This window comes from Pelophylax lessonae (assembly GCF_965119305.1).
Source record: "Pelophylax lessonae genome assembly, chromosome: 1".
Lineage (NCBI taxonomy): Eukaryota > Metazoa > Chordata > Amphibia > Anura > Ranidae > Pelophylax > Pelophylax lessonae.
Window position 1 is genome coordinate 25050383 of NC_138768.1, and position 19395 is coordinate 25069777.

Here is a 19395-nt window from a genome sequence, read left to right on the forward strand (position 1 = left end):
GTTTTAAAATGCAAGGTACTGTGCCTGTGCCACCCGAAATGAGTGTGGTGTGCACACACAGTACAGTCTGTGGTAGGTCTGTGGCCTCTCACACACAGCGGGCAGGCAACTGCAGTGTACAATAGATATATATATATATATAAAGAAAAAACTCTATTACCTTACCAGCCCTTAAAAGGGCTTTTGGGGACACTATATATATATATATATATATATGTATATATATAAATAAAAAAAAATCCTCAATTACCAGCCCTTAAAAGGGCTTTTGGGGACACTAGATAGATATAGATATATATATATAAGAAGAAAAAACTCAATTACCAGCCCTTAAAAGGGCTTTTGGGGACGCTAGGTATATATATATATATATATATATATATATATATATAAAAAAAATTACACAAATACCAGCCCTTAGAAGGGCTTTTTGGGGTGCTGTCCTTACAGCAGTAGTGGACCAAGAACACTGCAAGACCAGGAACACTGACTAACTGTCCCTAGCTTAACAGCAGCAGCAGCAGCTCTCCCTACTCTCACTACACACACTGCTTCAGAATGATCTAAGATGGATGCTGCCCTTGCTTATTTATAGGAGGTGGGAGGGTGTGGGAGGGAGGTATGCTGATTGGCTGGAAATGTGTCTGCTGACTGTAAAGTTCAGGGTCAAAGTTTGCCTCAATGATGTATTATGGGGGGCGGACCGAACATCGCATATGTTCGCCCGCAGCGGCGAACGCGAACATGCTAAGTTCGCCGGGAACTGTCCGCCGGCGAACAGTTCTATACATCTCTACATTTTACATGAAATAAAGTGTATCTACATACATCTTTTGACTTCTTGAAAACATTTGGTAATAATAGCCCCATTGTAAAAATTTCCAAAAATAAACTCTAATCTTGTTTCCAGTGCATTGCATTATGTCCCTATCATACACATTGGCTGTGCAGTTTATTAGGAGCAAAAGAAAGGCGCGGTTAAGCAAAAAAGTCATTTTTGAAGGTTTGGCATGCTATAATTCTGGTTCTGGACATGCTACAGTGCTGAAACTTCACAGGTACACTTTTTAGACCCCCCCAGACACTAAATCACACAGAAATCTCTTTTTTTTTTTTCAATAATTGGCTCTTTATCAAAAACGACAATTTTTAAGAACTTTTTTTTGCCTGATTCATAGTCCCTGGGGCATGACTCAGAACCCTAGGCACTTTTTATAGGCATTTTATTAGGTTTTAGGGCTTCAAAATTGTGTTTTTTGATTCCCGAAGTTTGGGTCCCATTGATTTCAATGGGGTCCGAGAATCCAAACCGAACTTTCGGGAAATTCAGGTGTTTTGGTCGAACCGAACTTTTCAAAAGTTCGATCATCCCTAACTATCACTGCTTCCAGCATTTTCTTAGGAGCAATGCTCCTTAGCTGCATTAACCACTTAAGGACCAGAAGGTTTTACTCCCTTAATGACCAGGCCAATTTTTGCTATAAGGCACTGTAAATATTTTAACTGACAATTGCGCAGTTGTATGACGCTGTGCCCAAATAAAATTGATGTCCTTTTGTTCCCAAAAATAGAGCTTTCTTTTGGTGGTATTTTATTTCCTCTGTGATTTTTATTTTTTGCGCTATAAATAAATAAAGAGCAACAATTTTGAAAAAAAACAAAAAAAAAAAACATTTTTTAACTTTCTGCTATATAACATTCCCAATAAATAAAATTAAAAAATCAAAATTTTTTCATCATTTTAGGCCAATTTGTATTCTGCTACATATTTTAGGTAAAAATAAAGTGTATATTAAATAAAGGAAAAAAGAGGTCAATGCGCTACCAGTGGGGTATAAGAATATAAGAGAGGTTGGGGTATTTCTGTAGATTTAACCAAAAATTCTGAAATAGACAGCCAATTCTGTAGTGTCGCCACTGACTAACAGAAATTAAAGAAAAGGGGGGGTTGAATCGGCGCTTATTTGATAAGGTATTCGTATAGATCCACAATGATGTAAAAAAATATAAATATTCCTACTAATGGATGCAACACATAATCTTAGTTTTGATGCAAGCTCCAATGAGTATATGATAATAGAAATACAGTGATGGAATAGATAACAAATAAATATGTGACTTCAGTCAAATGACAGCTCAAAAAATATGGCACATCATTAGGTGCATAAAACATATAAAGAGAAGAGAAAAGTTGAAACATTATAAAACAATAATTAATATCCTCAATATAAAATGCTCGAGTAATATGATAGGTGAAATGGCTTGAAATACCAATAAATATATAAATGTAGGGTGATAATTAGTGTTGAGCGAACACAGACTATATTATTCGTGTTCGTACCGAATAATTGGATTTTTGTTACCCGAACACGGACCCAAAAAATTTTACTGTATGTTCGGGTAAAAGTCCGTGTTCGGTCATTTTATTTCCGGGTTTGTATGTATTGGCGTGCTTTTAATGGCGGGCTTTCAATAGCCAATCAACAAGCGTTTAACTGGTGTGCCTTAAGCCATTCCAGCCATGCCTACAAATGTATTAGTAGCTGTGATTGGCCATCTGAAGCATGTGACCAAGTCTTTATAAGTTTGAGACCGAGCGCCGCTGCGTCATTCTGCTGTAGTACAGGGACAGAGCACACATCATTATACGTGCTGGCTGCTGATTAGGGACAAACAGGGAAAAATCATATTGTGTCCGAAAAGAATTGAGGGACAGGTCGGAGTGTTGCAGGCAGGGCGAGATAGTAGGGCATTTTAGGGAGAGGCTGGAGATAGGCAGGGTCAGTGTTCTACAATCGATTTTGCTGTGTGGGGGGGGTTTGCAGTGCCGGCAGTGTCAGATCTCATCAATCCTTTTAGGGAGAGTCTGGAAATAGGCAGGTGTCAGTGGTCCACATCGATTTTGCTGTGTGTGGGGTGCAGTGAAAACAATATTTTTGCCCGCTGAGAAGGAGGGAGAAAAAAGTATTTTTTATCAGTCAGTTGTGTGCAGCGTTTTTCCTTCAGTGCTGCAGTGCTGACTGTGATAATACACTGCTGTGTTCACATGTGCTATTATTGAGTGATTTCAAAAGTTATACACTTTTTTCTACTCCACTATTCAATATACACCCTTAGGTTAAAAAAATTAAATTAAAAATTACAAACTTAAAAAGGGAATTTTCTTTTTTTTTCCCTCCATAGCCTGCAGCAGAGCTGACTGATATAAGACACTGCTGTTCACATGTGCTATTGATAAATCACCAATTTTTTATCATATTTTCTATTCCGCTATTCAATCTACACCTTTGGGTAAAAACAATTAAATTGCGGGATAGTCTGTGTCGGTACGTGTGAGATACACCTTTCCAATTTTTGGGGCGCATCTCATACTGCCGAGGATTTGAGGGTGCTTCAGTGTGCCGCAATTTGGGGGTACAAAAAATCCTGCCTTTGGGGGTACAAAAAATAGTAATTAGGGCCTCGTCTGTGTCGGTACGTGTGAGATACATACACCTTTTGATATCATATTTTCTATTCCGCTATTCAATCTACACCTTTGGGTAAAAACAATTAAATTGCGGGATAGTCTGTGTCGGTACGTGTGAGATACACCTTTCCAATTTTTGGGGCGCATCTCATACTGCCGAGGATTTGAGGGTGCTTCAGTGTGCCTCCTGCCTGTTCCCAACTCCTCCTACTCCTCATCCTGCCTTTGGGGGTACAAAAAATAGTAATTAGGGCCTAGTCTGGGTCTCTACATGTGAGATAGATACACCTTTTGATATCATATTTTCTGTTCCGCTATTCAATCTACACCTTTGGGTAAAAACAATTAAATTGCGGGATAGTCTGTATCGGTACGTGTGGATACACCTTTCCAATTTTTGGGGCACATCTCATACTGCCGAGGATTTCAGGGTGCTTCAGTGTGCCTCCTGCCTGTTCCAAACTCCTCCTACTCCTCATCCTGCCTTTGGGGGTACAAAAAATAGTAATCGGGGCCTAGTCTGGTTCTGTAAGTGTGAGATACATACACCTTTTGATAATATTTTCTATTCCACTATTTAATCTACACCTTTGGGGTAAAAACAATTAAATTGCGGGATAGTCTGTGTCGGTACGTGTGAGATACACCTTTCCAATTTTTGGGGCGCATCTCATACCGCCGAGGATTGCAGGGTGCTTCAGTGTGCCTCCTGCCTGTTCCGAACTCCTCCTACTCCTCATCCTGCCTTTGGGGGTACAAAAAATAGTAATCGGGGCCTAGTCTGGTTCTGTACGTGTGAGATACATACACATTTTGATAATATTTTCTATTCCGCTATTTAATCTACACCTTTGGGGTAAAAACAATTAAATTGCGGGATAGTCTGTGTCGGTACGTGTGAGATACATACACCTTTTGATATCATATTTTCTATTCCACTATTCAATCTACACCCTTGGGGTAAAAACAATTAAATTGCGGGATAGTCTGTGTCGGTACGTGTGAGATACACCTTTCCAATTTTTGGGGCGCATCTCATACCGCCGAGGATTGCAGGGTGCTTCAGTGTGCCTCCTGCCTGTTCCGAACTCCTCCTACTCCTCATCCTGCCTTTGGGGGTACAAAAAATAGTAATCGGGGCCTAGTCTGGTTCTGTACGTGTGAGATACATACACATTTTGATAATATTTTCTATTCCGCTATTTAATCTACACCTTTGGGGTAAAAACAATTAAATTGCGGGATAGTCTGTGTCGGTACGTGTGAGATACATACACCTTTTGATATCATATTTTCTATTCCACTATTCAATATACACCCTTGGGGTAAAAACAATTAAATTGCGGGATAGTCTGTGTCGGTACGTGTGAGATACACCTTTCCAATTTTTGGGGCGCATCTCATACTGCCGAGGATTTGAGGGTGCTTCAGTGTGCCTCCTGCCTGTTCCGAACTCCTCCTACTCCTCATCCTGCCTTTGGAGGTACAAAAAATAGTAATAGGGGCCTAGTCTGGTTCTGTACATGTGAGATACATACACCTTTTGATAATATTTTCTATTCCGCTATTTAATCTACACCTTTGGGGTAAAAACAATTAAATTGCGGGATAGTCTGTGTCGGTACGTGTGAGATACACCTTTCCAATTTTTGTGGCGCATCTCATACCGCCGAGGATTGTAGGGTGCTTCAGTGTGCCTCCTGCCTGTTGCGAACTCCTCCTACTCCTCATCCTGCCTTTGGGGGTACAAAAAATAGTAATCGGGGCCTAGTCTGGTTCTGTACGTGTGAGATACATACACATTTTGATAATATTTTCTATTCCGCTATTTAATCTACACCTTTGGGGTAAAAACAATTAAATTGCGGGATAGTCTGTGTCGGTACGTGTGAGATACATACACCTTTTGATATCATATTTTCTATTCCACTATTCAATCTACACCCTTGGGGTAAAAACAATTAAATTGCGGGATAGTCTGTGTCGGTACGTGTGAGATACACCTTTCCAATTTTTGGGGCGCATCTCATACCGCCGAGGATTGCAGGGTGCTTCAGTGTGCCTCCTGCCTGTTCCGAACTCCTCCTACTCCTCATCCTGCCTTTGGGGGTACAAAAAATAGTAATCGGGGCCTAGTCTGGTTCTGTACGTGTGAGATACATACACATTTTGATAATATTTTCTATTCCGCTATTTAATCTACACCTTTGGGGTAAAAACAATTAAATTGCGGGATAGTCTGTGTCGGTACGTGTGAGATACATACACCTTTTGATATCATATTTTCTATTCCACTATTCAATATACACCCTTGGGGTAAAAACAATTAAATTGCGGGATAGTCTGTGTCGGTACGTGTGAGATACACCTTTCCAATTTTTGGGGCGCATCTCATACTGCCGAGGATTTGAGGGTGCTTCAGTGTGCCTCCTGCCTGTTCCGAACTCCTCCTACTCCTCATCCTGCCTTTGGAGGTACAAAAAATAGTAATAGGGGCCTAGTCTGGTTCTGTACATGTGAGATACATACACCTTTTGATAATATTTTCTATTCCGCTATTTAATCTACACCTTTGGGGTAAAAACAATTAAATTGCGGGATAGTCTGTGTCGGTACGTGTGAGATACACCTTTCCAATTTTTGTGGCGCATCTCATACCGCCGAGGATTGTAGGGTGCTTCAGTGTGCCTCCTGCCTGTTCCGAACTCCTCCTACTCCTCATCCTGCCTTTGGGGGTACAAAAAATAGTAATCGGGGCCTAGTCTGGTTCTGTACGTGTGAGATACATACACCTTTTGATAATATTTTCTATTCCGCTATTTAATCTACACCTTTGGGGTAAAAACACACAAGTGTGGCACTTCTCTTATGGCAGAGCAGGTCCGAGGGAGATCTTTCCCATCTCCTCACTGGCAAACAGAGCGATAATGCTAATGTGCCCTAGGTGATTAGGGTGTGCCCAGGCACACCCGGCACACCCTGTGCGCACGCCTATGACACTGCCACATCCACCACCACCTCAACCTCCCTCCTACTCCATATGGGCCTCGTCCTTCACAGATGAAGAACATTGTTTTATTTTTCTGTTTTTTTTTTGTTTTAAGTTATTTCCCTATCCACATTTTTTTGCAGAGCACTCGCCATGCTCTTAACAAAGTTTTGCTTCCATTTGCAGCACTCTAGCCCTTTCCATTGGTGTTTTAGAGCCATTTTAGTGCCTGAAAGTTCGGGTCCCCATTGACTTCAATGGGGTTCAGTGTCCGGGTAAAGTTCGGAAAAAGTCCGGGATACGGACCCGGACTTTTTTTTCAAGTTCAGCCGAACCCTGCCGAACACGGACATCCAGGTGTCCGCTCAACTCTAGTGATAATCAATAATTATAAATAATAGTCCATGTGCCAAAATGTGCTAAAATAGCTTCAAAAGGAAAAAAAAAAGGTGACTTTCGTGATTCTTCACAGTAATCAAGTGACTTTGGTGGAACTCCTAGACGTGTCACCAAACGTGAGCTATAGCCTTTAATAGGTGCAATGGCCACTCACCTCCAAAAACTCCTTTAGAGCCGTATAGTGATTAGGGATGATAGAACGGTTCGGGTCGACCATCGGTTCGAGCAGAACATTGGCTGTTCGAAATTCGGCCGAATTCCGAACTTTTTGCGGTAAAAGTTCAGAATTCGGCCACCAGAACCGCCCAAAATGCAATGGGACAGGAACTGGGCTTTAAAAGCCTGTGATTGGCCCAGAAACATCAGTAAAATGTGATTGGAGTGACTACGGGGTCCAGAGGCCAATCAGGAGTGAATACGCCCCCCATACGCCCCCTGGTATATAACATAGCCCCGCCAAAACTCTAGCACTGTAATACAGAGGCTGTGGAAGAGAGTGGAAGCAGTTGTATTTCTCCTGCTGCTTGTAAAGCTCCAGTGTCATTTTGCAATTATTAGAGTGAGGAAAAGGATATGCAGTGTAGTTAGGGTACTATATACCTCTATAGTTCGATTCAAAAATCTTGTTTTTGTAGGGATAGTATTAGGTGTCAGGGTGACCGTAGTGTAGTTTAGGTGACCTGACTCTGCCATGTCAGGATGACCGTAGTGTAGTTTAGTGTGAACTGACTCTGCCATGCCAGGGTGACCGTAGTGTAGTTTAGTGTGAACTGATTCTGCCATGGCAGGGTGACCGTAGTGTAGTTTAGTAGGAACTGACTCTGCCATGTCAGGGTGAACGTAGTGTAGTTTAGTGTGAACTGACTCTGCCATGCCAGGGTGACTCCACTATGCAGATTCTGGGTTAGGGGTATGTATATATATATATATATATACACAAACACACACACACACGTATATATATATACCCCTATACAGAAGTTAAAAAAAATGCCAGAAAAACGCCCAGGTGTGAAAGGAGGGTAACACCATCCCTGCGCTACTGAAATTCTAATAAACATAATCTGTTTTTTTTTTTCTGGTTCTGGACATGCTACAGAGCTGAAACTTCACAGGTACACTTTTTTAGACCCCCCCCCCCCCCCGACACTAAATCCAAAGAAATCTCATTTTTTTCTTTTCAATAATTTTTTCAATTATTGCCTCTCTATCAAAAACTACAACTTTTAAGAACTTTTTTTTGCTTGATTCATAGTCCCTGGGGCATGACCCAGAACCCTAGGCACTTTTTATGGGCATTTATTGGGTTTTAGGGCTTCAAAATTGTGTTTTTTGATTCCAGAAGTTCGGGTCCCATTGATTTCAATGGGGTTCTGGAATCCGAACCGAACTTTCGGGAAATTCGGGTGTTCTGGTCGAACCGAACTTTTCAAAAGTTTGATCATCCCTAATAGTGATAACAATCACTGGACTGGGATTTGTAATCCTCCTTTACAAGTGGGGGCTTCTATTGGGGTTGCTGGGATGTCCTTTGTATCCTATTGGGTGTCATCCGCCTCGTATGTTATTGGGCATTAATCCTCCAGATATTTTTAATATTCCTCCAGTCACTCAGAGAAATGAATGGGTACTCATAGTGAAGTATATCAGAATAATTTATTGAAGAACAAACAAGTAAACTTACAGTTAAGGTAAGACAAGGTCAGCAGCCGCCGATGCTGTATTAGCTCCGATACTTCCGGTCTCGGCCGTAGACTGAAAGTGACGTCACCCGGCTTCCCCCAACGCGTTGCATCACTGAAACATGTGACTTTATCAAGGGTAAGCCGTGGGTGACAGTCTCTGAGTTTTAAAGCCAAATGGTAGCCATAGGAACCATTCATTAATGATAAAACTCGGTACAGTTAACTCCTGCATTGCTGGTCAGGCTGACTGAATGTAATTAAAATACATACAGAATGGTGTAGCGCTAGATTATGAATGACAAACACCTATACTGAATCAAAGTATGATGTTAACATGTACAGTCCAAAAAATGAACACTAAAAAAGTCCACAAAGGAAGGTATTGGCTGAAACAGATTCCCAGGAAAGGAAAAGCTCCAAACAAATGAAGAAAGGTGAAGATCAGGTGTGCCCAGGAGTAGAAATGAATCCACCAGACAATGTAGTGAGAGATGGCTCCTTACCAAATAGCTCTTGCCACTAGATTATAGGTGGCTGAACGCTCATATGAAAGAGATCCTCCAATGTAGTGGAATGGCCAGGCAGGAGCATAGGTCACTCTCTCTGGGGACAACCAATCATAAGTCACAGGGGTATCCAATGTATAACCATGGAAATAAAAAGGGGAACCACTCCCATAGTGCATTACCAATGTATAACTTCAATAAATAAAAAGGGATGCACTCACATGTAAAAACTTCATATGTCAACGGAACAAACAATGACATGCAGCCGCAGCGTTCCTGCAGAACATTCCTCCTCGGATCGTGGGTCACCCGGCAGTATGGTGAAGAGCTAACGCTGATGATCCATCTAAACACCAGGGACCAATATGAACTCTCGCGCCGTCAGGATAAACCAGGCCCCTACATGTTTCGTGATAACTCACATCCTCTAGGGGTTGGTACTAGGCGGCGTTGTGCGAGGTCAGGGGTTTAAATAGGCTAAACCGCCATATTGGATACTGGCAGTTTGCCCATAAACCACCCGAAATGAGGAAAAACAGGAACAAAAATACTCGGGGACAATAAAAATATAAATATAAATACACTTCCATAAAATCACTACCTGCTGCTAAATGCATCCATATGGTCACGCAAACGGGACCAGGGAGAATTAAGTAGTCATGACAACATACCAATAGATAAGCAGCAAAGATGATAGTGAAGGAGCCACAAATATTAGAAAATTGTTAAAAAGGTAAACAGATCCAAAAGGAATGATAACCTCTAAAATGAATGTGAAAATGGACCTACCTAAAGGTAAGACCCTGGAGGAATGCATAGGCAATCGGACGCTGCGACAGAACAAAAAGTGGGACAAACATAAAAAATACATACAATAAACAACAAAAGGTATATTAATAATGAAAAATAAAAAAACGCAGAAAAAATAAAAGCGCAGAAAAAATAAAATAAAAATAAAAACACAGAAAAAATAAATATAAAATACAATAAAAAACTACAGAAACAAATCAAGCATTATTAATAAAACAATTGATGTCCCAGTCAATGTTTAAACCGAACAGAGCCAAAGAACGCATGTCAAAGATCCAACGGGTCTCAAGGCGAGAAATCACCCTAACTAAATTGGTGCCCCTCCAATTAGCTGTAACCCTATCAATAGCCAGGAAAGAGGTACCCGATGGATCTTTGTTGTGACATTTATCAAAATGTCTCAATAGACTGTGACCTTTGAACCCTCATCTGATATTGCCAACATGTTCTGAAAGGTGAATGTGCAGTTCTCTTTTTGTCCTTCCAATGTATTGTTTAGAACACGGACACTGGATCAAATACACAACATACTTAGATCTACACGTGATGAAAGTGTCAATATCAAAAGATCTACGTGTGTGTGTGGATTGGAACTGCATACACCTCCTAGATCTGAAGCTGCTGATCTGACAGATGCTGCAGCTTCTACAAGGAAAATAACCTGGAAGAATGAAAGAGGTTTAGGCGGATCCACTACATTCAGTGCGATCTGATAACGCACCGATGGAGCCCCTCTAAAAATGACTGAGGGTCGATCTGGCAAGATGGAACCTAAAATCCTATCATTCTTAAGAATATTCCAGTGTTTCCCCAAGATTTTTTTCACAGAAAAGTACTGGTTAGAATACCTGGTAAACATGGAAAAACTAAATTTATCAGCACCTGAAGTATCTCGTGATTTTTTAACAAGTAGAGATCTTCTATCCATATTCGCCACCTGGTGTACAACCCTATTAATATCTGGTTCACTATATCCTTTCTCAAGGAACTTGACCTTTAAAGTATTGGCCTGTAAGTGAAAATCCTCGATATTAGAACAATTGTGCCTGATTCTTTGGAACTGGCCCTTAGGTACCGCATCCAACTGGACCTTATGATGACAACTCGATCTGGGGATATAAGCGTTCCTGTCCATACTTTTAAAGAACGTAGAGGTGACGAGTTTCCCAATCTGAACCTTAATATCCAAGTCCAGAAAGTGCAACTCGAATACCCCTGTTATTCTGGTTTAAACATTCAAAGAACGCGCATAGGGAATCAGAGTCTCCATCCCATATGACGTATATATCGTCCATGTAGCGTTTCCATAATCGCAGTTGCGATGGGGCCGTGTCCAGATAACATCCTCCTCCCAGTAGGCCCAGTGGTGGGATTCAGCCGGTTCGCACCGGTTCCATAGAACCGGTTGCTAAATTTCTGCAAGTTTGCAGAACCGGCTATTCCCCCTAAGCTGGCGGCCGGGGAGCAGAGCAGTGCGCCCCGAGCCCACCCATTCTGTCACAATAGCGAATGAAAATTCGCTATTGTCACACCGATCCTCCTCCTGGCCAATCAGGGAGAGGGTCCTCCAGCTTCCTGATTGGCGGAAAGGCAAACCCTGTGCCATTGACCGAGGAGGCGGGAGGACTGAGGAGACGCGGGGAGCCGGGGACTGAAGAGAAGCTGCAGTGATGACCGTCTGTGAGGTAAGTGCATGGGTCTCACGGGGGGGGGGACGCTGGCACTCTGAAATGATTGGGGGCAATACTGTGGGCACTCTGCAATGATTGGGGGCAATGCTGTGGCACTCTGCAATGATTGGGGCAATGCTGTGGCACTCTGCAATGATTGGGGGCAATGCTGTGGCACTCTGCAATGATTGGGGCAATGCTGTGGGCACTCTGCAATGATTGGGGGCAATGCTGTGGCACTCTGCAATGATTGGTGGCAATGCTGTGGGCACTCTGAAATGATTGGGGGCAATGCTGTGGGCACTCTGCAATGATTGGGGGCAAGGCTGTGGCACTCTGCGATGATTGGGGGCAATGCTGTGGGCACTCTGCAATGATTAGGGGCAATGCTGTGGGCACTCTGCAATGATTGGGGGCAATGCTGTGGCACTCTGCAATGATTGGGAGCAATGCTGTGGCACTCTGCAATGATTGGGGGCAATGCTGTGGCACTCTGCAATGATTGGGGGCAATGCTGTGGCACTCTGCAATGGTTAGGGGCAATGCTGTGGTCACTGTGCATTGAAAGGGGGGCACGCTCGTCTCTCTGCATTGAAAGGGGGGCACGCTGGTCACTGTGCATTGAAAGGGGGGCACGCTGGTCACTGTGCATTGAAAGGGGGGCACGCAGCGCTGGTCACTGTGCATTGAAAGGGGGGCAAGCTGGTCACTGTGCATTGAAAGGGGGCACGCTGGTCTCTCTGCATTGAAAGGGGGGCACGCTGGTCTCTCTGCATTGAAAGGGGGAACGCAGCGCTGGTCACTGTGCATTGAAAGGAGGGCATGCTGGTCACTGTGCATTGAAAGGGGGCACGCTGGTCTCTCTGCATTGAAAGGGGGGCACGCTGGTCACTGTGCATTGAAAGGGGGCACGCTGATCACTGTGCATTGAAAGGGGGGCACACAGCGCTGGTCACTATGCATTGAAAGGGGGCACGCTGGTCACTGTGCATTGAAAGGGGGCACGCTGGTCTTTCTGCTTTGAAAGGGGGCACGCTGGTCACTGTGCATTGAAAGGGGGGCACGCTGGTCACTGTGCATTGAAAGGGGGCACGCTGGTCATTCTGCATTAAAAGGGGGCACGCTGGTCACTGTGCATTGAAAGGGGGCACGCTGGTCATTCTGCTGGGAAAGTCGGAACTGGTTACTAAAATTTTTGAATCCCACCACTGAGTAGGCCATAAATAAATTGGTCAAACTAGGAGCGAACTTGGCCCCCATCGCAACGCCACAATTTTGTAAATAGAAACAGCAGTGACACAACCTGCCTGTCAGGCGTCTTATTCGTGACTGCCCGACGCAATGGAACTCAACATTGCATATGCTTGATAGGCTGCTCCAGCAGAAACGTGCAGTTAACGATTACCTGTACGAACTCTGCGGCAGGACAGGTTCTGGGGAGCTTGGGTTTTTTACCTCGCCAGTGTCTGCTCATGCGGGAGGCATGCAGACTTCTGCGGTCATTTGATGAGATCACCAAACTGGTCAGTTACGACCAGGGCGCCATCAGTGAGATCGTACCTTACACCTTCTTTCTGGAGCGTGCATTGCGTTGTGTCATTGATCAAGCCGTCGAGGAGCAGGATCAGGAAGATGAGGAAGTTGCAATGTTGGATGAATTCCCAGGGGGTGCTACTCCCTCTGAGACAAGTCAACAAAAGGAGTCTGAAGAGGAGTCAGAGGAGGATGGTGCTGGGGGGATGAGGAGGAGCAAGAAGAGCATGCTTTAAACCTTTCTGGGATCCCTGGTGTTATCCATGGATGGGGGGAGGGAAACTATGACGACATTATCCTGGATGATGAGCTGAAAGCAGGCCACTACACCGCTTCCAGTTTAGTGTGAATGGGGGCCTTCATGCTCCAGTGTTTTAAGGAGGACCCCCGTATAAAAAGCATAAAGGCCAAGGACCATTACTGGGTGGCAACGTACTTAGACCCCCGGTACAAACAAAAAATGGTGGATATGTTACCACAATCACAGAGGGCGGTCATAATGCAGCACTTCCAGGGGAAATGCCACATTCTGCTTTTGCGTGCACTGGCAGAGGAATTTCCAGTCACAGAGAGACAGTTGTGGGTAGCAATCCAACAGCGCCTGCAAGAAGAGGGTGGTTTGAAGAGGTCTTGGTCACTTCAGATATGAGATCCTTCTTTCAGCCGAACCATCGACAGCTGTACTCTGGATCCAGCATCCAGGAAACACCTAGACCGACAGATTTCCGACTACATCAGGTTAACGGCCGATGTGGACGCTCTGAAGAGTGATGAACCCCTGAACTACTGGGTGGGCAGGCTTGACCTCTGGCCAGAGCTTGCACAATTTGCAAAGGAACTGTTGGCTTTCCCCCCGTCCAGTGTCCTGCCTGAAAGGACGTTCAGCGCAGCAAGGGGATCGTGACCGATAAGCGCACTCGCCTAGCTCATGACAGTGTAGACTACCTCCCATTTATAAAAATGAATGAGGTATGGATCTCTGAGGAATTCAACACATGTGACCAGTAGACCATGTTTCATTGAAATTCCTCATGAAAGGTCACAAATTTCTGCCAGACCGCCATCCACCCACAACAATTCCTGGTCCTTGTCTTTGCTAAATACAACGGCATAAAAGGCATTTCATGTCCATGGAATGACAAATTTTTGGGGCCTTTCATGGCCGACAAATATTTTTTCTGTGAATGCCTAATGAACCTTCAGCCACAAAATACTTGTTCTTAGCTGTCAGGTAAACCCATGTGGGCTAATTTTTGGGGGCCTATACTGGCCGACACTTACTTCTATATCCTGTGAATGCCTAATGAACCTTCAGCCACAGAATACTACGTTCTTAGCTGTCAGGTAAACCCATGTGGGCTAATTTTTGGGGCCCATACTGGCCGACACTTACTTTTGTATCCTGTGAATGCCTAATGAACCTTCAGCCACAGAATACTATGTTCCTAACTGTCAGGTAAACACATGTGGGCTAATTTTTGGCGCCGATACTGGCCGACACTTACTTCTGTATCCTGTGAATGCCTAATGAACCTTCAGCCTCAGAATACTATTTTCTTTGCCGTCAGGTAAACCCATGTGGGCTAATTTTTTGGGCCTATACTGGCCGACACTTACTTCTGTATCCTGTGAATGCCTAATGTACCTTCAGCCACAGAATACTACGTTCTTAGCTGTCAGGTAAACACATGTGGGCTAATTTTTGGGGCCTGAAATGGCCGACACTTACTTTTCTATCCTGCGAATGCCCAATTTTTCAGACTGGAATTGAAAATCAATGGGTCTGTAAAGGTTCCGCAAATTGTGGAATGGATGCGGACCCATTTTATAGATGTGTGAATGGACCATATATGTATTTGACATGTATTTACCGGCTGCTGTCAGTTCTGGCTGATTTATGAAAAAAAAAAAAAAAAATTTTGCTGTAAAGAAATAAAATACAATTTTGGGGCAACTTTTCCAATTGCATTACTTATGTTATGACATTGTCCATGTGCTGGGACTATTTGTGCACAGCTAGTCAGTCTTTTGTGGCTGCAAACATGACCTAAAGGTTTTTAAAGTTTGCCTCCCATTAAAGTCAATGGAAAAATTTGCGGCTGGCGTTCGCGAACCACCCCGGCCGATGTTCATCCATTAATACTTCTGTTATGAAGGCTGGACCTTGATGGTGATTGATGATGACTAAATCTGGAAGAAGAATGTTGATGTAGTGACCTAATGAGGTCTTTATCATCTCGCGCCGTGTATTGACAATTTGACCTAAAAGGATAGGGTAGAAAGGAAAAGCATTAAAAACCCAAAAGGAGTGCCCAGGAAAGTGAGGAAAGGAAAGGGTTAAACACACCCTTTCATCCCCGCTGCACAAGGGCTGGCCACGGGGGGGGGGGGGGGAGAGTGGCGGCTTGGAAAGCAAATGCACTCCAGCTGCCATAGGCTGGAAGACACTAGAGCCAGGGAAGAAAAACAGACAAACACACACAACTGCTGTCATGGAAAATGCAAAATAAAAGTATACATCACCGCACACGGCATCCCCCACGACCATGCCTAGATCCAGAAGACAATGCTGCACAGGCCCAAGGCGTTTATGGCCACCTGCTAATAGCAAGGCTCTTAGGCCATACTGCTGCTTGACCTGGCAATGGCTAAGCTTAAGCTCTTCATGGCACCAAATCCATCGCCCCCCTCCACCCCACTAATAGCTGGGGACTGCTGGGGACTTCACAGGGCTCTGAATCCATCGCCCTTCTCCACCCCACTAATAGCTGGGGACTTCACATGGCATATAAGCCTCCACCCTTCTCCACCCTGCTAGTAGCTTGGGACTGCTGGAGACTCCAAATGCCTTCTGGGGCACATCTTGCCGAACAACCAGGCCTCGATTGTGGACACTTCATCTAAGGGAAGACTTTAACCCTTCTGGTTCTTCGGAAAAGGACAAAAAAATGGAACACAGCCTCTGGTTCAGAGCAAAGATTTATGGGAGTGGGGTCCTATAGGGGAGGTGGAATTAACCCTTACGTATGCTGCCATGGAGTCTGTCAGGAAAATCTCCTTTATTATGAGGTCAATTTATGACTTATAATGTGAATTTACTTCGAACATGTTCTCATCAACTTTAACAAATATTAAAAATGATTTTTGAATACACCAACAAAATATATTTTTAAATGAAGTTGGAAACATCTACATACAGCATATTTAAAGTGACTCTGACATTAAAAATTACAATCAGTTTATAAAAGAACATGTTTAATATTTATCTTTATGGAAGGTGGTGAGTAAATTCTTCCCTCTCTTGAAAAGTGATGGGTGGCTCTAATATCTGAAACTTTAGGATGTTTTGGATACTTTGCCCCCCTCCCCTCTGGTCACTGTGGTTTCTCTTCATAGAGGAATGAAATATCATGGTGTTCATTCTCAATACACTAGCAAAATACTAAAATTAGCAATAATAAAGATGCTATAACTACTGGTAACCCAATGTTACTCCATACATGTTAGTGGATAAGTGATTTTGCATTCAGGGCAGGTCTGAACAGAATTATGTAACATTTTGGGAAAAATATACAGCCAAGAAGTCCAATACTTGATGCCATTATAGCAAAAACCTCCACAGCCACCATGTATTTCCCTCTGGTGCTCAGATAGGCCGGGATCATGGCAATCCAGACACTGCAGAACACCAGCATGCTGAAGGTGATGTACTTGGCCTCATTAAAACTGTCCGGTAATGTTCTGGCTAAAAAAGCGATAATGAAGCTCACAGCTGCCAGAAGCCCCATATATCCCAGGACAGAGTAGAAGCCGGTAACTGAACCCTCATTACACTGAATGATGATCTTCCCCTGATAAGAGTGAGTGTCCCGATCCTGGAAGGGGGGAGAAATAGACAACCAAGTGATACAGATTATAACTTGAACCAGTGAGAAGACACAAATGATAGAATTGGGCAGTTTTGCTCCCATCCATTTCCTCCAGGGACTCCCAGGTTTGATGGCTTTAAAAGCAATACACACCATGATACTTTTGGCAAGTAGAGAAGAGACGGCAACTGAGAAGATGACACCAAAAGAGGTGACACGCAGCATGCAGGTCACATCTACTGGATGACCGAGGAACAAGAAGACACAGAGGAAGCTCAGCATGATGGAGACCAGGAGAAGATAGCTCAGGTTCCGGTTATTAGCTTTAACAATAGGGGTGTCCTGGTAATGTATAAATATCCCCAATATTAAACCAGTCAGAAGACAACAGAGGATGGAGACAGCTGAAAATACTGCAACAATGGGATCATCAGTGTAGGAGAGAAATTCCACCACTCTTGGAACACACCGATCCTTCTTCTCATTTGGCCATTCTTCATCAGGACATTTCATGCAGTTTTCACTGTCTGCAGGAAGAACAATACAAACACAATGAGCATAAGAAACATGTTATAGGCAGAAAAATGATAATGGGGAGTTTCAATTTAAATTGTTTGAAAACCCTGATAATGAACTTTGCTACCTTTTAGTCTGTTAAATATACCCTTGGAAACATTTTTTCATATCTGTACAATAAGTGCAAAAATAAAAAATAAAAATACCTGTTGATCATGTCAGAAATTCAGAGTTGCCCTGTGCACAGTTCCTGTGTTGTGATCCCTGTGCAGTCTAATTAGCCCTCCTAGTTCTTGTCTTGAAACTACAGAATGATTAGTCTCTATGCTCTAGAAAAAAAGGAGAGGAATGGTTTGAACTGCCACAGTCTTGCTCAGCTCTGATTCAGAAGAGACCTGCTAATGGATCTCCTGCTGAGTGGAGCGGGCAAAGCCCACGTGAATACTTTCTCCCTAATAGTAATCACACCTAGAAGAATACACATAGGTCATCTGTATTACATGAGCAATGCTGATAAGGTAGGTGGACGCTTTAAGGGACAGAAAAAGACCGGACATCAGGTGGATGTGATTAATACATAAAATGCTTAAAGGGAATGTACAATGTTTGTTTTATTACAATCATTATTTAGTTCAGATCCAGAACAACCATATGACAAACATAAGAAAATAAATCTCCATCCATACATTGAGTCCCTACAGAGTACAGATCATTGGAGAATACAACACTCTCTCCCTGGATTCGTGGAATGGTGAAAAGGCTTCATTCATCTTCTAGTCCTCAACCATCTATTTGAGTTGTCATGGTTGAGGGGTTCAGGAGGTATTGGGGGTTGTAATAAGAATGGGGTTTATGTACTTACATAGATTTGTAGGAAAGGGGTTGGTGAGATGGGGATAGAAGAAGTCAGAGATGATGAAGCATTGGGGGAGGTAGGGGAAGAGGAGAAGTCTGTATTTACGAGAAGAGGGTGATGGGAACAAAGGTGGGTAAGACAAGTATGTAGAGAAGGTAGTCTAGATGTAGTGGTTAGGAGGGGGAGGTGGGCAGGTTCAGGGAGGGGGAAAGAGTAAATCTTTTCAGGTGGTGCAGGTATTAAAGAATAAGTTCATCCCTATCCTGAACATGGGTGTAACATGTAACATGTAACATGTTATTTATCCTTTAAGAATTAATAGAGGGGGTTAGCATTGCTGTGCATTATGACATATCAGGCAGGCATATTCATGCAGACTTGTAAGGCTATGACAGGCCAACTTTATTTATACCTTTAGAAGTTGTAGTGGTAATAGTAGTAGCAATAACACAATTCAACTGGGCAGGGCTGACACCATTTCATGTGATTACAGACCACAAACTCCTGTATCTTGTCACCCCACAACAGTAATTTAGAACTAAGTGCATTTCTGGCAGGATCAACAAGAACCTTTGTGCAGAGTATTTAAAAGGATAAAACATGGGGAAATGTGCACACATTGCCGAGATGTACTATATATATGTTTTTTTTTCCTAGAAAAACACTTCAACTACAGTGATACCTTCTGCCCAGTCCAACAATAACCTACTAACAAATACAAACTATACCGGAAATGTTGGAGATCTCTCCTTCTGGACATGAGGCGCACTCATAGCAACATTTATGAACTGAAGATCCAAACTTTTTTCTGCTGCCGGGTAAACAGGGATCTGAGCATTGGGATACCGGAACCTGAAATCAGATATTATTATTATTATTATTATTATTATTATTATTATTATTATTATTATTATTATTATTTAAAGCTCCATCATATCTCATGAGGTTATACAAACTAAATGTTACAAATAGGAATGCAGTTCAGGTTTGCCTCTACCATGGGTTCAAGTTGGATTCTGTAGGTCTGAGATTCAACCAGGGGCCAGTAGTTTTGGGTTTTCATTCATTTGTGGGGTTTACTGATTTTTTTTTT

The 19395-nt window shown here is 43.1% G+C and overlaps 1 protein-coding gene across 1 annotated transcript; it reads right to left on the minus strand.

Moving 5' to 3' along the window:
• Positions 1-16564: 16564 nt before the first annotated feature.
• LOC309546497 (vomeronasal type-2 receptor 26-like) lies at positions 16565-19105 on the minus strand (the record flags this gene model as incomplete). The annotated part of the gene is made up of 2 exons (XM_082246236.1): positions 19031-19105; positions 16565-17457 (listed from the first exon to the last, which is right to left on the minus strand). Exon 2 carries the CDS (start codon positions 17441-17443, stop codon positions 16565-16567), a length of 879 nt encoding a protein of 292 aa, XP_082102362.1. The 5' UTR covers positions 17444-17457; positions 19031-19105.
• Positions 19106-19395: the final 290 nt, after the last annotated feature.